Raw genomic sequence first — 17829 nt, 5'->3', positions numbered from 1 at the left:
TAAAACCTTATTTTATGTTATTTTCCTTTCTTTTTATTTTCAAGGTAGAGGACAGAAAAGGAAAATAGTTTTATAGTTCTGTTGTAGCCACCTGTCTGCGTTCTAGGGCTGCACAATTATTCAAAATGTTATCGAAATGGCAATATGGCTTTTTGCAATTTTCAAATTGCAGGAGGTGCAATATTTGTAAGGCAACATGTGTCAAAAAACTTTAAATTCAATCACATTAATGGGAGATGTCTTGTTCTACAAATCAGACTCTGCAGAATTAAAAATCATCTTCATTTGAATCAGATTCCTGCAAAAAAAAAATCATAAAAATCACACTAGAGTCATTTTAACATGTTTTTCAATCAAAATGAGGATAATAATGCAAGAATTATCATTACCTCTAATACTGCAAATCAAACTTTTATCAAATTCAGGCTAAAATGTTGCAATAACATTTTAGCCTGAATGCAAGATGCATAATGCAAGAATTATCATTACCTCTAATACTGCAAATCTAATCACAATTGTAATATCAGTCAAAATAATCGCAATTAACCCTACTGCCTTCTAGCAACACTTAAATTGTTGTTTTATTATTATGTCATATTGAAAAAATGTGCAATAAACACACAGATGAATCTCAATAACAGGCCAAGAACTAAACCATCCCGTCTCTGTTATCTCAATAGTCAGGACTTTTGTGGACGTTGTCAGAAAAGACCACCAGAGGGAGCTGCAGACCAGCTACACACTCAAAGGTCTGGCAAGAGTCCAGTTTATAATCTGCATCCCTGACACATTTTATCAAATAAAACTTTATACATCAACTACTGTACCGAGGGTTTTTAAAGTAGATGAATAATTCTGTCTCGGGCCCAGAAAACCTGATTTTAATGATGTTATTTACTGTTTCAGCTTCCTGCAGCTCAGTGACTGACTTGCTCTTTGTTTTTGTTACCTGAGATGAGAAGTTACATGTTGAACTGTCTTTCATCACCTGTTTCTACAGTTTTGAACATGTTTAGTAGATACTTGAAGAATTTCAGTTATGTGAGTAACCTTCTAACTCACGTGACAAACTCAGAGCCAGTCCATAATTATTTTATAAAATAATATATTATAAGTTATCACCCTGTTTACCAACCTCAGTGGGTTGACAGACTTTTTTTCCTGCATTGTAGGGACTTTTAAAGAATGAAAATAATAAGTACACTGTGACAGCATTTTTATGTTAAATACTTTTAATTTTACTTTTAATTCTCAAGAAAGAATATACAATAATTCATCACTAAATCTCTGGCACAAACTAATATTCATAATTTTTTTTTCTCATTTATTTATTTTTTGCCCTGCCTCTAGAAAATTTATGTGGCAGATTTTACAAAATGCATACCAGTTTCCTTTAAAACTTTCCCCAAGTGACAGGAATACTTCTTTTCAGGAAGTATGGTTGGATGTAGCCGCATTTTTCTGTGGGTGGAAACAGTCGACTTTTAGAGTCTCGGTACATCGTCAGAAACAAGCTCTGATGATGAATGAAGGAAAAAGGCTGAAATTTCTCATAAATCAAGAGAAAAACAGAAGAATTATGTTTCTAGGAGGAACTAGGGAGAAGACGATGAAAAACAGTAGACTCCTGGGAAAATGGTGTGAAAAAGTGTAGTTATCACTGAACCAATAATCGAATGCAGAGACAATTCTGATAATTATTTTGTCTTACATTTTCAACCCGACTTTTGAATGCAACGATAATGCTGACAAGGCCCAGGCTGAAACTAAGTTTGCCACACCTACTCTGACAGGTTATTGGTTTGGTATCACATTTGATGAAAACTGTGGGTCACCTGTGAGAGATTGATGCACTTAGCGCCCAATCAGGTGATTTTATGTCCTGAGGACCTAAGTCCCTTTTACACAGCCTCTTTAAGGTGGAAATATTGTGCTTTTATGATGCCTCGCCATTTGTATAAGAGTTACACAGGCAGAATGAAGAGGTCCGTTTAGTTCTGTCTCTGATCCACCAAAGGAACAGAGTCATAACAGAGCCGGACCGAGGTCTGTGTAAAACTGTAAGCTGGCAAACTGTAAGCTGGCAAACAACTCAGCAGCATCTCACGATGCTGCTGAGTTGCACATTCACTGCGGTTTGTGACTGGTGCTTAAATTATGAACTTATTTCACATATTTGTCAGCTGATTTAAGCCGAGAGAAGAGCAAACAGTTTTTACAGCGCTGACACAGAGCTGTATGCACTGAGCAGACAGACAGAGAAGAACTCCTCCACACAGATCATCACACAAGAGATCCTGTTAACTTAAAAGCTGCAGAGGAAGTGACGGACCGTTTATCAGGAACGTAAAAAGCTTTAAGTCATAAATCCATGAGGTTATCCGCTCTGTATGTGTTTAGAAAGATCAGACGAGCAGAATCACTTCTTCTCTGCTTGGTTTAGTGTAAATATACAAAGTCAACAGAGTGGTGCGCCCTTGTTGTTGTAAAAAGGACTCCAACCTGGTATCAGCAGACTAATTCACAAATGCAAATTAGTCCAAGTGGTGTCATCACAATGAGGGACACATGAAAGTGGTTTTGAGCAGGAGAAAAATGGCAGCCTGGACATAAACTTTTATCAAATTCAGGCTAAAATGTTGCAATAACATTTGTTTCTGAAAACATTTGCAGCCAGAAAAAGGCACTGCAGAGACAGAACCTTGATCCATCCTTGATCGAATAAGATCCAGTTTGGGAATCTGTTTGAAGATTTGAAGATTCTTCTGGTTTCCAGGTTGCTGAAGGTTATTCTTAAGCCCTTTTTCTCATCTGCACATCTGCATCCACATGTATGTCTGCAGGTGTCCAAGGGTCTGCTAGGGACGCAAATTTCATCATCAGAGGCTCTGTGCACACATGCACGTACGCCCAATTTGTTATGACCCCACACACTTGTCCACTGACCTGTCCATGTGGTCACTATATTGAGTCTGTAGACACTGATCCACTGCACACGTTTTGGACACATTCTTCAAGCCGACTCCAGAAAGTAGTATTAACAGAACTACTATGCTTCTGTGATGTCCACAACTGTCTATGTACATGTGACTTTGGGAGTATAGTCCAGTCTTTATGAAGAACCACAGGAGACTGTGAGCACTGCCACAAGAGGCCTTCCCAAACGAGATGGAATATTTAACATAATATAATCTGACGCAGCTCACAGACTTCAGATGTAAAGTTTTGAGGGGACTGTAATATGGTTTGTCATAACTATGATCTTAACCACAATCTTTAACCTTAACCATTAGAGAGTATAAGAGCTTTGTGACAGTTGTCTGTTGTCCAGTTTTAAAATACTTTACAGAAACATTAATCGCACTTGTGTTCAAATTAAACAACTTTTTCTTTTGTCTCCATTTTCAGGCTAAACATACTAAAACCCTGAACAAGGAGGTTTTATGAGGAGGGGAGGATGGAGAACGTCTCCTCACACCAACACTTCATCCTCAATGGCTTCCATGAACTCGGAGCGCTGAGGCCCGTCCTCTTCATCCCTTTCTTCATCATGTTTGTTGTGTCACTGTCGGCCAACTCTCTGATGCTGTATGTCATCATTTCTCAGAAAAGTCTCCACTCGCCGATGTACATCCTCATCGCTGGCATGTCGTGCGTGGACATTAGCCTCCCGCTGTTCTTCGTCCCCAACATGCTGCTGAGCTTCCTGTTTGACTGGAGGGGAATCTCTCTGATTGGCTGCCTGGTTCAGATGCACTTCATCCACTTTATGGGAGCTTTTCAGTCCACCTTGCTGGTATGGATGGCACTGGACCGCTACTTTGCCATCTGCACGCCACTGTACTACCATGAATGCATGGCTTTACCAAGATTCATCAAGTTTGTGGTTCCAGTTCTGTTCAGAAACTTCTTCCTGAACACACTAATGGTGAGTTTGGCGGGAAAGTTGTCGTTCTGTGTTGGAAACATGATGAATCACTGTTTCTGTGAGCACATGGCCTTAGTGCAGCTCGCCTGTGGAAGTACAGCCATCAACAACCTGGTAGGGTTGCTAACCGCCTTCCTTATCCCTGTGGCTGACTTCATCTTTATTGCTGCCTCTTATGTGGTGATTTTCAGCTCTGTGCTGAGGTCTGGCAGGTCAGGGGTCAAAGCACTCCATACCTGCGTCACCCACATCGTGGTCATCACCGTCAGCCTGACCATCGCACTCGTTGCTTTCCTGTCTTATCGGATCAGAAATAATCTTCCTGCGGCTGTTCGGGTTTTCTTCAGCACCATGTACCTGTTGTTCCCGAGCTGTTTCAACCCGATCATCTACGGCATCAGAACCACTGAGATCCGACAGCAAATCCTGAAGACACTGACGACCTGTCACTTTGTCCAGACTGGGAATTATTATTAAGAAACTATTAAACATCAGTGACACAACAGGTTGTTAGTGTTCCTAAACAAACATAATGCAGAGGAACTGGTTTCAGGGCCAGGGGAGGACACAGTCAGTAACAATAATTAACTCAGTTAACTTCATTTAGGACTGGGGATGCATCTGAATTTGTCTGCATCTTGTCCTGCTGTGTATGCATGGACCAAAATAGACAGAGACACAGAGCTTGCAAAATATTAAACTGAGGGTGCAATGCGCACTTTTGCACCCTCATAGAACCAGGCCTGATGACGACTTCAGAGACAACAAGAACTCAATTTGCTTGTGTTTTCTCCAAGTTTCTGGTGTTGGTGAAGATTGATGAGAATGAAGACAACAAGAAGCAGGCTGAGAAGAGACTCAGTTATCTGCTGTTCATCCCTGACTCACAGCTTCAGGCCATAGCAAACCGATCAAATATTCTCCAACAAACAACAAACACAGATGTTTGTCTGGTGTCCCGTGGGCTGTTTGTTCTTGTTTTTAGATGTTTGGTTAATGTCAGCAATCCATGTTTGATGAAGTTTGAGCAGTTTTCCTTTCCTTAATAGCTTAAAATGGCTCTTAATACACAACGTATTTGTTTAGGACAGTGTTTAACATTATAAAGTAATAAATTCTACTAAATTTGAACTAATTTTAACAGCTTTCTGAGTGTTTTCTTCGTGTTGGACTAGTCGACTAGTCTAAATTAAACTTTGTGTTTAATCAGCAGGGAAATTAGTCACCAGGAACAGGGTTCTTTGGATGAAAAGAGTTTTATCAACCCACCAAGGATGTTTTAGAAAAATGGGAAAATTTATTAATTCAATATAAACGTCTTAAAACGTTATTTGTGTCTTTAGAAAATGAATAAACCTGTGAATAGTGAGTGTGAGCAGAAATGTAAACATCAGTGGAGGAAAATCTAATTTCCACCGTGAAATGTTTTCTAGAAACACAGATATTACAGTGAAACGTAAAAACTATCTATACTCATTCAAAATAATCATCCTGTGACTGACCACAGATCCGATTTGTCCAGGTGAGTGTGAACTTTGTACTGTATGCGTTGGTGGTATAGTGGTTAGCATAGCTGCCTTCCAAGCAGTTGACCCGGGTTCGATTCCCGGCCAACGCAAACTTTTTGTCTCTTGTATTTGTTACCTGGTGAGGAACTTCTCTTCTACTTTATTAAACTTTTTTGTCACAGGTAAAGAAAGCGACTATAACATATCTGTAAAATAATATATATAATTTTTATAGGAGATTACAAAAAGAGATGTGATTTCATCATATTGCTTCGGGCTTTGCTGTGACGTTCTTGTTTGCCTGCTTTTATTTTGAAGGATGATAATTGCACACAGGAAGTGATTCGTTTCAGACAGGAAGTGATTGTTTGTGTGACTGAAAGGCGCCGAGCTGAACTCTGAGCCCGTTATTGAAACACAGAATCTGCTCTGATCCACAGAGATCTTCCTCTGTGTGTTTGTGCTGCGAACCGACTGCTGCTCTTACTGTCCGCCATCTTGTTTCTCCTCTGAAGCCCGCTCTCTGTTAGCTGTTAGCTGTTAGCCGGTGTTGTTGGTGTCATGGCGGCCGGAGGCGGCGCGGCTCCTCCGCACGTCGGTGATGTTGAAGAGGACGCCTCACAGCTGCTGTTTCCTAAAGGTCTGTTAACTTATTACTGACAATAAACACTAAAGATGAAGAAGAAAAGGGCTGTGACTTATTACAGACGATTGTAATTAATGTGTAGGTTTTATGTAAAGCAGCTCCAGGTTTGAGGCTCCATCAGTCTGACTGCAGCTAACGATTATTTTCATTACTGATTGATCTGTTGAACATTTTCTTAATTAATCGATCAGTTGTTTGGTCCATGAAATGTCATAAAACGTTGAAAAATGTTGATCAAATCTCAAGATGACGTCCTCTGATGATTTGTTTTGTTCTCAACCCAAATATATTCAGTTTACTGTCAGAGAGGAGGAAAGAAACCAGAAAATATTCACATCGAAGAAGCTGAAATCAGAGAATTTTGACTTCTTATTTAAAACAAAGAATAACTCAAAACGATTAATGGATCAATCATTGCAGCTCTAAAATAAACATTCATTCTTACCTTGCTGTCACTGGTGTAAAGTAACTAAGTACATGTACTCAAGTACTTAGTAATAGCACTTAATACTTAGTATTTAACAGTACAATTTGAAGATACTATTAATCAAATAATTGATTATTAGTCATTTATCAAATTAATCACCAACTATTTTGATGATTAATTAAACAGTTTGAGTCATTCTTTAACAATAAAAAGTCAAAATACTCCAGATTCCAGCTTCTAAAATGAGAATATATTTGGTTTCTTTCTCAGGATGTCATCTTGGACTTTGGGAAACAGTGACTGAAATTTTCCATAATTTTCTGATATTTTATGGACCAAACAACTAATTGATTAATCGAGAAAATGACATGTAGATGGCTGCATGTATCGCTCCAGATGCTCCACATGTTTGGACCCAAGATTGTGACAGGATTAATTAGTCATTTAATTGAAAAAATTATCAATAGATTAATCAACAATGAAAATAATTGCTAGTTGCTGCCTTAAACTTAACCTGTACTTAAGTAACCCTACATCAAACCTTTGCTGCAGAACAAATTTCCCTAAGGAGACAATAAAGATAAAGTTATCTAACTTTATACTGATACTCCTTTACATCTCAGAGGAAACTATTGCTTGCTTTACTACATTACATATATTTAAATACTAAAATTACTTTGATTTTACAGACTAAACATAAATGTATTCATTTGTGCATTTTGATTTAAAGCTCATGAACACACGAGAAAAACTGAGCAGCCCTGAATGCACCATTGTGTGTGTGTGTGTGTGTGTGTGTGTTGTGGTTTCAGAGTTTGAGAATGCGGAGACTCTCCTGAACTCGGAGGTCCACATGTTGCTGGAGCACAGGAAGCAGCAGAACGAGAGCGCAGAGGATGAGCAGGAGCTGTCCGAGGTCTTCATGAAGACCCTGAACTACACGGCTCGATTCAGCCGCTTCAAGAACAGAGAGACCATCACCGCTGTCCGCAGGTCAGAGGTCATCAGAAGTCACTTCCTCTGTTCAGGGTTCTGATCAGAGCCTCTGTGTCTCATCTGTCTCCGTCTCTCTTGTCTGTCCTCAGTCTCCTCCTGCAGAAGAAGCTCCATAAGTTCGAGTTGGCCAGTTTAGCAAATTTGTGTCCTGAAGCTGCTGAAGAGGCCAAAGCTCTGATCCCCAGGTCAGTCCAACACACAGAACACACAGAACACACAAAACACACAGAACACTGTTCAGTTCATTGACTAATAATGTTCATCAGCATGAAAACGGGACAATGATGAAATAATAAGACATTTATGAAGACAAAACTTTGTTGAAATCTGCTCACAGTTTTGTCAACAAAAAAAACTGATACAAAAAAACATCCTGGAGGGACAAGCAGAATCTGGTGTGCCTCACAGCTCTGCTTTCCCCCGCTGCATTTATTCTGGCATTTTGGTGCCATTTAAAACATTTAATTGGTTGTTTTTAGAATAAAAGCTGTGAATAAAGTCTCTGTACACATGCAGTTCCAGTCAGGGACAAGCTGGTGAACATTTAGTAACTGAAGCTAACAGAGAAATCTAGACTGACACAAACACGACTCCTCATGAAGTATCATGTCGATCTGTAACAGGAAATAAATGATTGATCTGTTTGTGTTTGTGCTGAAAACAAACATCAGTCTGTGCAGCTTTAAATTGGATTCATAAAAGAGAGACGTTTTACCTGGACTCCAGCAGAACGTCAGTCACATTTACATTGCGTGTGTGTGTGTGTGTGTTTTCAGTCTGGAGGGTCGGTTTGAGGACGAGGAGCTGCAGCAGATCTTGGACGACATCCAGACTAAGAGGAGCTTCCAGTACTGAGACCAGGACCAGGACTACAGGCTGTGCGCCTTTTTTTTTTGTTTTGTTTTTTTTAAATACACCAGGACCAATGAACTGAACTGATTGATCCTGATCATATGATTTGATGACATCACAAGCGTTCTAGCATTCAGTCACCTGATCATTTCCTTCTACACAATAAACGTTATTTTGTCTTTTGTACACGACTGATTCTTGTTGTGATCCTGTCACGCGTTTCATCCGTTCAGGGTGCCAGATGTTATTCCAGCTGTGTCTGTTTCCATCTGTTCTTATTTCGGTGACCTTTTACTGAGGGCAGAGAGAAACAGAAATGTGAATTATATGAGTTATTAATGTTAAAATACCCTCTGCTCCCAACGGTCTGTGAAGTGGACAGACTGTTCGAGTGAGAAAACTGCTGTTTCATGTTTTTCAGAGTGAAAACTTATAAAATATATTTTAAAAATCGAACTCTTGTGTATTAAACCTTGTAATGGGCCAACCTCCTGGTGATAGGAGCAGGGGTGTCCCGATCCGATATTGATATCAGATATCGGTCCGATAATCAGTCCATTTTCCGCTCCAGCACTTCTATCCATAGGTGACTCTGGTTGCTGACTGTTGTTCTCTGTTTGAGTAACATCACTTGATCAAGCCTTTTCTAACATTCCACACTACAAAATAAGTAATAAAAGTATGTATGATTCGTGCTGATATTGTATCAGATCGATATCGGTATCGGCCAATACTCAAGGCTGCAGTATCGGTATCGTATCGGAAGTGAAAAAGTTGTATCGGGACATCCCTAGATAGGAGATATACTTTAAAACAAAGATGATTATAATAGCACAGTTTTACACCTGTGTTATCAGTAGGTGTTGTTAGTTTGACTGTTTGAAGCTGTGAATTCTTGTTTGGGACAAGTCTGTGTTCTGACACAGAGCAAGTTTAGAAATTAAAAACATTAAAGCGTTTTCAGGGATTCTTTTTGGTCACACATGATTTGTTCCACTTCTCAAGAATGAGTGATACATTTTAATCACATAGTTTATTAAGAATTAATTTCAGTATTTCAAGTCTCTGGAAGGATGAAACTGGTGAGATGAGGTTAAATGAAGCTCTTTTAGTCGTGTTACATCACAGTTTTGAGAGCACCAAATGTGGATTAATCCACTGCTGAAAATAGTCCCCAACAGATGAACTATTTCCTGTTTCTTTGGAAAAAAAAAACTACAGCGACCAGCTGAAACTTTTTGAACATGAAACTATAAAGTCATGAGGTGTTTTGAAAGAGTTACATCTTCAGCCACAGACAGGAAGTTAAACTGTTCAGGGACGGACAAATGTGAGTTTGAGTCTGAACATGAGATTTGTTTATGATCAGTATAAATAAATATAGAATAACAGACTTTGTTTACAAGGTTTTTGAATCCTGATTGGTTCACAGAAGTCTTCAACATCACAGTTGTATTCCATCTGAGCTCCTCCAAACTAAAACTGTCCGACATGTCCCCAAGTCTTCACAGTTTGAGATTCTTTGCTCTGTAACGTTCAGCAGCTTTAATGTCTTCATCATCAGATCAGTTTGTCCACAGTCCATCAAACGTTGATGCAGTACACCGCAGCATCTGCGTCCTCTGTGTCCTGCAGAGCTTCAGGCAGGACGCCGCTGGACGTCTTCACCATCCTCACTGTGTTCCTGTTGAACAGTGTCCTCTCATAGTCCATCAGCTGTCTCCAGAATCCAGCGTTGGGACGGATGAACGGACGCTGCCTCAGGACGAGTTCGTGAGCCTGACGGAGGCTGACGCCCTCAAACCTGCACAGAGACCAGCAGCCAATCAGAGACCAGATCCTGAACTACCAGTGAGTGAAGGTAAACAAGTGTTAAAGGGAAAGTTCGTATTATTTTAAGTGTGTTTGTATGAGGTTCTTCTTCAGAGTCAGTGTATTTCCCACAGTAGGTGGCAGCCGAAACACCCCAAGGTTTGAGAATCAGCAGGAGCACCACAAATAATACGAACTGCCCCTTTAAAGTAAAACATGGAACTAAAACCAGCACAGACAGCTGGAGGAGGGACCAGACTTTCAGGTGTTGGCTCACCTCATCAGGTAGGCGATGATCAGAGACGGGGATCGGCTCCTGCCGGCAGTACAGTGGACCAGCGTCGCCCCTGTCTGGTTCTGGTGGATCCGTTCTGCCACCGGGTCGAAGAAGTGTCTGAGGGGGGCGTGAGGCTGGTCCTGGATGGGGACATGAAGGACCTGCAAGCCGTCCAGCTGAGGGTAGGAGAAGTCCTCCAGCCCGCTGGCGTTAACGATGAGCGTGATATTCCTGCTGGAGAGGATGCTGAGGTTCAGGGCCGAGTCCAGACCACTGAGGAACAGACCGGGACACACCTGAGAGACTGCCATCACCTGCTGCAGGACACAGGAACACCTGTAAGGGTTCAACACAGGCAGGAGTGAAAAACACGTCAAGAGTCAAAATTATTGCTTAATGATCATATAATGTCAAAGAAAACCAATAAATCCTCAAAACTGAGAAGTTTGAATTTGATTTTTTTTTTTACGGTTTCCTTTAAAAAATAAACAAATATCAGATCATTTGTAATTAATTTTCTGTCAACTGAGTAACTGATAAATCGCTTCAGTGTCGTCTCTCAGGTTCCTGAAGGGGTCAAAGCTTTTACATAAAGAAAAAACTCACAAAAAAGTTTTCTTATTTATTTATTTTGTGTCTACTGTCTGCTGAAATAAATAAATATCTGTTTATTATTCTATTTTAATATAAGTGCATGTAATTGAACGCCTCATTTGGTTATTTAAGAAGGAAACTTGCTTGTCAATCAGCTTCGGGGGCGGGATCAATAACCCTGATTGGTTGCTCTGTCGACGTAACTATACGTCAGGACATGTGTAACAGTGAAAAAGTGTTTGTCAGAAGTGGGATTCAAACCCACTGCAGACTGCGACCGGCCATCCTGACACTGTAAACTTATTATGACGTCACAACTGTATTTAGCTACACTGTAACTAGTGGTCTATGAATCGTGTTAAAGCGAAAAATTATGCTGACCAGCTACGGATATCCAATACGGCGGATTATCAGATCAAAGATCGTCTCTTAAATTTCGAAGTCAGGTGGTCTTCTTTGATTCATTCTGAATATAAAACTACAAAACCAGTGAATCTAAAGGGGTCAATCGATTGTATCTTTGACATATTGTAAACAATCTAATCTTGATAGAATTAGGAATAGATTAAGGTCAAAGCGCAGGTCGGACATGTCTGGGACATGTCTGTTTCCACACGCACACCCACACACACGCCTATAGTGTGTGTCACAATCACGAGATAATGAGTCAGTCAGTTTAAACAGACTCAGTTTCACTTCTGTTTTCACTCCGACAGGCTGACTGCACACACAGCAGGTAAGATTTGCTCTGTTTATAACTACTTAGTTACAGTAGTAGAGTGGCGATATTAGTCTGTAGTTAGTTACAGCAGGCCCGTCAGAATATCTGACTACAGATAAAAACTCAAACACGCTGATCTCAGGATTTACTCCGGATACGAGGTGCCCCAACACGCCCCTGCATGTTTACACCAAACTTCATTCAAAACTTTCACACTTTAATATTTCCTTTCTTACCTGCGCGCGCCTCTCGGTGATATTGCAGTATTCACGCTACCTCCTGTGATGAGTTTATGTTCTGAAGTATTCGGCCTTCTGGTCACTTCATAAAAGCTTCAGGTCGGGTTGTGCTGTCCTGTCAGCGCTCCTGATTGCGATCCATTCTGCTGCAAGAGTGTGACACACGTCAATAATATCAAAGGATTTAATTTAAATGCGTGCAGCTGCTTTCACGACATTAACGCCGAAAACACGAGTGGCTCCTGATAATCCGAAAAAAAATATCTGACCAGCTTCTCTGAAGAGCCTGTTCTGCAGAGTGGTTCAGGAATTGTTATTTCTGACACTTTCTAAATGGAGTTTGGTGGAGAGTTTGTCAAAGCATACAGATTGAAGCAGTTTGCAGTGGCCAGACAGACAGACAGAACAGGTGTTTCTCTGACCTGTCCAGTCCTGATATAGAATGACGAGAAAATAGGATCTTAGAATAACGAGTAACTCGACCACAACTTCCGGCCGTCATCTTCCAGTTTTTCACAATAAAAGTACTAACAACCAAATTGAGCTGCAAGTTTTTTGACCAGCGAGCCTGAATTTGAAATTCTGAATATATTCAGCTTCTGACGCGGTCTGAGCTAAATTTTTTGATGAAAACAGGTTATGACTTCATTTCTGCACATGTATTTAGACGTTAACATGTAAATCCTGACTGCAACCAGTTTGCGGCTCTTTGCTGCACGTCGTCTCCTCAGTCTCTTAAATTCGAAAGAGCTCGTTCGGCGTGTCGAAAATACGTTTAGACTACCGAAGCATGCGTGAATGAATTTCTTGTATGTCTTTACCTGTCCTGTCCAAAAAAGGCAAGTATTTAAAAAAGTCTTTAAAAAAAAACTGTTAATTCGCTGAAGAGGAACAGTTCAAAGACAAAAATATCACATCACAAAAGTACGTTATCTGAATTATTTAAGTTCACATGTGAGTTTATCACATGTAAAATGCTGTTTCACATAGTTTTAGCAGTTGCACATGAAGTTTGATTCACATGTACTTTTATTCATATATTTTACGTTTCATCAGTAACCTTATCTGTTGAAGAGTTTCACCAGCAGGGGCCGTAAACACGACAGAACTCTCACTTTGTGGCCAATGATAGCAGCGTGTTGCTGTCGCCTCACAACAGGAAGGTCATGAGTTCAAATCCCATTTCTGGCAACTCAGAGGTTCGAATCCCAGCTGGGACAGGACCTGTTTTGATGCTCTCCCCGAATATTCAATTATTAAATTAATTGCCAACTATTTTGATAATCAATTGGTCAGTGTGAGTATTTTTTTAAGGAAAAAACTCAACTCATTTATCTTATTCTCGCTTCTTGAATGTGAATTTTGTCTGATTCTGAGGACGTCATCTTAGACTTTTGGAAACACTCATAAGTGTTTTCACCATTTTCTGACATTTTATCGATTAGCCAAGAAAATAATAAGAAATTAACTAATAAAATAAATAATCATACATACATCTGTGTGCACCACATGTTTGGACCTGTTTTTCAACGGACAACTCTGTGACAGGATTAATTAATGGATTAGGTAATCAATCTGTTAATGAACTGCCCACTGCATAATTACAGCGATTAATTGATTAATTAATTAGTTGAGAAAATGACTGACAGACTAATTGACAGTAAAAATAATCAGCAGCCATGTAAACTAGTTTCTGTTTTGTTCTGGTTTTGATTTAGACCCCATGATGCACAAACAGAACACGACCCAGAAGATCATCCCAAAGGTCCGATACCACCCGAGCATCAAGATCAGCACCCCTGAAGAACCAGCAGTTGCCAAACCTAGAACCAAGACCAGACCTACTGCTGGACGACGCCCTCAAACCAGAACTGACCACAAGACGGTCCAGGAGAACCAGGAGACCCCTCAGGTGAACCCAGGTCCTGCAGTGAGACCAAGTCCTGCTGTGAGACCTGATCCTGCTGTAAGACCTGGTCCCGCTGTGAGACCTGGTCCTGCGGTGAGACCAGGTCCTGCAGTGAGACCAGGTCCTGATGGAGCACAAAGACAGAAACCAGTTCAGAGAGCGGCTCCAGATCCTGATCCTGGCAGAGTTCCCCTCACACCAAAGCATGTACCTGTGGGTCTGGAGGTCCAGTTGGACAGGAGTGTTGTGGACCAGGTGGAGGTCCTGACTCGGGGACAAAGTACCAATCCGGACTGGTTCACCTGGAGGAAGAACAGGATCACGGCCTCAGTGGCTCATCGCATCGCTCACTGCCGATTCGTCAACGGGAAGAGCAAAGCCCCGCCCACCTCCTACCTGGCTGCTGTCACAGGTAGGCCACACCCCAAACCACTGACCACCCCCCCACACACACCTCTGGGGCTGGTTGCACCAACAGGACTCATGTCTTAAGCTAAGTCAATCTTAACTTGGCATTTTAAGTCCAGCTAAGCTTATATTTTTTTAAAATGGCAGCTGAAATAAAATGCTGCTTGTACTCGGCCAATCAGAAACGTTTGGTGCTGAAACATCCACTCTGGAGTTTCTGTACTTTTAGGGACTGTTTGGGGGGGTGAAATACTGTCCCCAGAACTTAATTTAGTCCCTGTTCCCTGTAGTAAAAACACACTGAGTTCCTCTAAAGGTTCCTTGACTTTGTGGAAAGTTCTGTGGTGGAAACACAGCCATAGGCTGGCAGGTTAGCATGCTAACATTAGCTAATGATCAGTAAACCGAGTGCAGCTGAAGCTGATGTGAATGTGAATGTCATTAGTTCAGCAGGTATGTGGTCTTAAACCAAAGTAATGGACACATTAACATGTTGACCTGATGATGGTGCTAGATGAGACGTCAGAGGATCAATAAAGTTATTAGTATTGATCCTGAGAGGAACATGAAGTTCTGAACCACATTGATCACAATCAATCACAGAGACAGTGAGAGAGTTCTGTCTGTTACCTGGATATATAATAACTGATTGATAACAAAAACAGATCAATAAAATCAGACTGTAGCTTGTTATTGACTGAATGGTTCTTTATTAATGAAAACTGATTGGACAGGAGAGGGTCCGAGAGTCCAGACCAGAGCCATGAGCTGGGGGATCCAGATGGAGGCCAAGGTGGTCCAAAAGTACCAGGTAACTAATGAAGACGTGATGTATTGAAAATCATCAAGTCATATTGATGGAGGGAATAATGATGACAACAAAAATGATGATGATGATGACTATGATGACATTGACATCAACACTGATGTTGACAATGACATTGATGACAACAACGATGACAACAATGATGATGACAATGACCATGATATTGACGATGATGGCATCAATGACAATGATGAAAGTAACATTGATGATGACAGTGACCGATGATGGTGACGACGATGACATTAACAACAATGATGGCGTTGATGACAGTGACAACAACATTGACGATGGGAATGACATTGATGACGACAACGGTGATGACAATGGCATCGATGACAATGATGACAACTACACTGATGGCAATTACATTGAAAACAATGATGATGACAATGGCAATGACACTGATGATCATCATTGTTATCACTGATGACATGATGATGGTGATGATTCTGATGATGATTGTGATGATGTCATCTGACAGAAAATGAAGAGCGCTAAGTTGGGGCGGTCGGTCTCGGTTCAGGACTGCGGTCTGTTCATCGACCCTCAGAATCCCTGGTTGGCTGCGAGTCCTGACGGCATCGTGACGGACAGCCGGACCGGCCAATGGCTGCTGTGCCTGGAGGTGAAGTGTCCCTACAAACACAGAGAGAGACGGGTGGAGGACGCCTGCAGAGAAGACCCCGCCTTCTGTCTGGAGATACAGGATGAGGATGGACGGCAGCCTGGAGGGGTAAAAAATAATGTCACTGATACACAAATGTCTGTCAGTGTCCTGTCATCCGGTCGTTGTATTTCTGTCCCACTATTCCTCCCCTTGTCTTCCTGTCCCACACCTCTTCTCCTTGTCTCTAATGTCCTCTTCATGTCTTTCCATTCCAGTTGTCCTCTCTTTGTCTACCTGTTGCAGTTGTCCTCTCCTTGTTTCTAATGTCCCCTCTCTATCCTCTCATCCCAGTCACCGGTCTACCATCTGAAGACGTCTCACAGTTACTTCACACAGATCCAGGTCCAGCTGGCAGTGACGGGTCTGCAGCGGGCCGACCTCGTCGTCTACACCAACAAGGAGACAGCCATCATCCCGGTGAGATTTGACCCTGACCTGTGGGAGGAAACGGTGTCCAAACTGCAGGTGTTTTACAGGGACGCCGTCCTGCCTCACCTCAGAGAGAAGACACAACAGGACACAGCAGCAGCCTGGACACCAGAGCTGTAGAGACAAATCATTGGCTCTTACTGAAGACTGACTAGAGATGAACTGTCCATCAGGAGAAACCCCAGGACACTTGAGCAGCCAGTCATACAAAAACAGGAGTGAGAGACATCCACATCATCCTCCTGAAGTCCCCAGTTCAACTGTTGTCTGCAGCCGTGAGACAGAAGACAACAGGGACAACTGATCGTCAGGGTTTGGCTCCATCATGAGCCTTTTACTGAAACATGTTCAACTTTTCAATCAGTCGATTCGCTCGTTAATGCTGCCTCTCATTAACCGACCAATGGGATGGGGCAGGACGTTAAAAAAAGGTTAACGTAGACAGCGCGGTCACAGGGTCGTCATTTTAGAAAAAAATATATATATATTGAATGTGGGAAAGAAAACCTTTTTACTGGATTATAAGCTGAGGGAGAGTCTGCAGACAGGCTGCAGGAAAACAGAAAACACTTCATCAATGTTTGAGGGGAAAATAACGAAAATACCCAATTATGAATAATTAATTTTTTAATTTAACAGGTATTTTTGAAAATATGAGTCAACTATGAATATTATATTGAATGGTTGATCAGAGAGAAACTGACAGTATTTTTTAAAATATATTGTGTACGATGTTACAATAATTTGTGAGAGATCTGAGCTGCACTCACATGCTGTTAAATGCTTGAATTTTTTTTTACGCTGTTAAGTCCTGAATTCTTTGAAAATATGTTTGAGATGAGGGAAATAAAGGACTGAGTATTTTTGAATTCTGAACCTGTTTGACTGATTCACTGTTTGTATTAATGAAACTCAAATTTCTGTAATATAAAGAAATTGAATGTAAAGTTTGTTAAATGAGAGATGGCCACAGGTTGATCATGTGACTCCTCTCAGACTCACAATAGGCATATATCACAAATAATTTTTTCAAATTCAACACATTCTTCTTCCCCTTCAGAAACCTATAGTACCCACAATGCACCTCTCCCTCCCATATATATAAATACATATTTTTCCTCTTACCTGTAGTGCTGTTTATTCATCTAGATAGTTTTGGTGTGAGTTGTAAAGTTTTGGACATATCGGCTGTAGAGACGTCTGCTTTTCTTTCTGCAGCAGAATCATGAAACTCTGCAACTCACACCAAAACTGTCTGGATCAGTCATTACCAAACACTGGGTCGTGACCCACAGGTGGGTTACAGATGCTTTTATTTGGGTCACCGAAGAAATAAAAGACTGGATGAAATTCTGCACATTTAAGATTTACATCTACAGTTCACCTTTAATAAAATGTTTAAAAAGAGTATATTATATATATGTATGTACTTACTTTGACTCATTTATGAAGGAGACTAAAAATTGAAGTATATGTTTTTCTGGTTTCTTTACTCCTCTTACTGAATGTCTTTGAGTTGAGGACAAAACGAGACATTTGAGGACGTCATCTTGGACTCTGATCAACATTTTCTGACACTTTATGGACCAA

The 17829-nt window shown here is 40.9% G+C and overlaps 4 protein-coding genes and 1 non-coding gene across 5 annotated transcripts; 4 read left to right on the top strand and 1 right to left on the bottom strand.

Moving 5' to 3' along the window:
• The first annotated feature begins 3451 nt into the window (after positions 1–3451).
• On the top strand, positions 3452–4965 carry LOC146328616 (olfactory receptor 52K1-like). Its single transcript, XM_084716422.1, has one exon. The coding sequence runs from the start codon at positions 3458–3460 to the stop codon at positions 4403–4405; it is 948 nt and encodes a 315-aa protein (XP_084572548.1). The 5' UTR covers positions 3452–3457; the 3' UTR covers positions 4406–4965.
• Positions 4966–5474: 509 nt separating this feature from the next.
• trnag-ucc (transfer RNA glycine (anticodon UCC)) lies at positions 5475–5546 on the top strand. The gene has a single exon. It is a non-coding gene; the product is annotated as a tRNA-Gly (tRNA).
• A 229-nt stretch (positions 5547–5775) lies between these two features.
• On the top strand, positions 5776–8543 carry polr2d (RNA polymerase II subunit D). Its single transcript, XM_084717661.1, has 4 exons — positions 5776–6076; positions 7322–7502; positions 7595–7690; positions 8282–8543. The coding sequence occupies exons 1-4, from the start codon at positions 5998–6000 to the stop codon at positions 8358–8360; spliced, it is 435 nt and encodes a 144-aa protein (XP_084573787.1). The 5' UTR covers positions 5776–5997; the 3' UTR covers positions 8361–8543.
• An 819-nt stretch (positions 8544–9362) lies between these two features.
• Positions 9363–12453, bottom strand: LOC146328613 (dual specificity protein phosphatase 14). The gene is made up of 3 exons (XM_084717660.1): positions 12008–12453; positions 10447–10782; positions 9363–10161 (listed from the first exon to the last, which is right to left on the bottom strand). Exons 2-3 carry the CDS (start codon positions 10755–10757, stop codon positions 9942–9944), a joined length of 531 nt encoding a protein of 176 aa, XP_084573786.1. The 5' UTR covers positions 10758–10782; positions 12008–12453; the 3' UTR covers positions 9363–9941.
• On the top strand, positions 11092–16638 carry LOC146328612 (uncharacterized). Its single transcript, XM_084717659.1, has 5 exons — positions 11092–11776; positions 13719–14321; positions 15052–15128; positions 15625–15876; positions 16102–16638. The coding sequence occupies exons 2-5, from the start codon at positions 13724–13726 to the stop codon at positions 16357–16359; spliced, it is 1185 nt and encodes a 394-aa protein (XP_084573785.1). The 5' UTR covers positions 11092–11776; positions 13719–13723; the 3' UTR covers positions 16360–16638.
• The last annotated feature ends 1191 nt before the right edge of the window (positions 16639–17829 follow it).

Source organism: Lutjanus erythropterus, chromosome 4 (genome assembly GCF_056507025.1).
Source record: "Lutjanus erythropterus isolate fLutEry1 chromosome 4, fLutEry1.hap2, whole genome shotgun sequence".
In the NCBI taxonomy this organism is placed as follows: domain Eukaryota; kingdom Metazoa; phylum Chordata; class Actinopteri; order Lutjaniformes; family Lutjanidae; genus Lutjanus; species Lutjanus erythropterus.
This window is presented reverse-complemented; position numbering and strand designations above follow the sequence as displayed.